The 498-nt window shown below is 41.4% G+C and overlaps 2 protein-coding genes across 2 annotated transcripts in view; one reads left to right on the forward strand and one right to left on the reverse strand.

The window, feature by feature from the left end:
* LOC109533679 overlaps positions 1-498 on the reverse strand; it is a gene marked incomplete at its 3' end in the record, with an annotated part of 304,359 nt that overhangs the window by 27,603 nt on the left and 276,258 nt on the right.
* LOC109533682 (endoglucanase) overlaps positions 1-498 on the forward strand; it is a gene marked incomplete at its 3' end in the record, with an annotated part of 1,220 nt that extends 722 nt beyond the window's left edge. The window contains 2 exon segments of the mRNA XM_048661450.1: positions 1-175; positions 294-498. Of these exon segments, the coding sequence (XP_048517407.1) occupies positions 1-175; positions 294-498 (380 nt within the window).

Genomic DNA, 498 nt, shown 5'->3' on the forward strand with positions numbered 1-498 from the left:
GCTTATGGATTCGTAGCTGCATCATTCACTGGTGGAAGTGACACTTCATACTGTAGCGTTTGTTTGAAGCTCACTTTTACTGAATCGCCCCTCGAAGGCAAAACAATGATTGTCCAAAATGTAAATACTGGTTCCGACCTAGGCGAAAATCAGTTCGATGTGCAAATTCCCGGAGGTATGGCTTTGGTCTGCATATATGTAATCGCCCATATTTCATATAGAGGATTTGCGAATGCACATTAATAGTCGACAGCTTTTTCAAACCACAACTAATAAATTATTTTTTATATTAGGTGGTGTTGGAATTTTCACCTTAGGGTGCTCAACTCAGTGGAATTCTTCAACAACTGGCTGGGGCGCTCAATATGGTGGAATATCATCCGACGATGATTGTGACGAACTTCCCACTGAATTACAATCTGGGTGCCACTTTAGATTTGGCTGGTATGAAGATGCTGACAATCCCACAGTTGATTTTGAACAAGTCGAATGTCCATC

Source organism: Dendroctonus ponderosae, unplaced genomic scaffold, assembly GCF_020466585.1.
Source record: "Dendroctonus ponderosae isolate FM_Combo_2020 unplaced genomic scaffold, Dpon_F_20191213v2 Dpon_F_20191213_1, whole genome shotgun sequence".
NCBI lineage: Eukaryota > Metazoa > Arthropoda > Insecta > Coleoptera > Curculionidae > Dendroctonus > Dendroctonus ponderosae.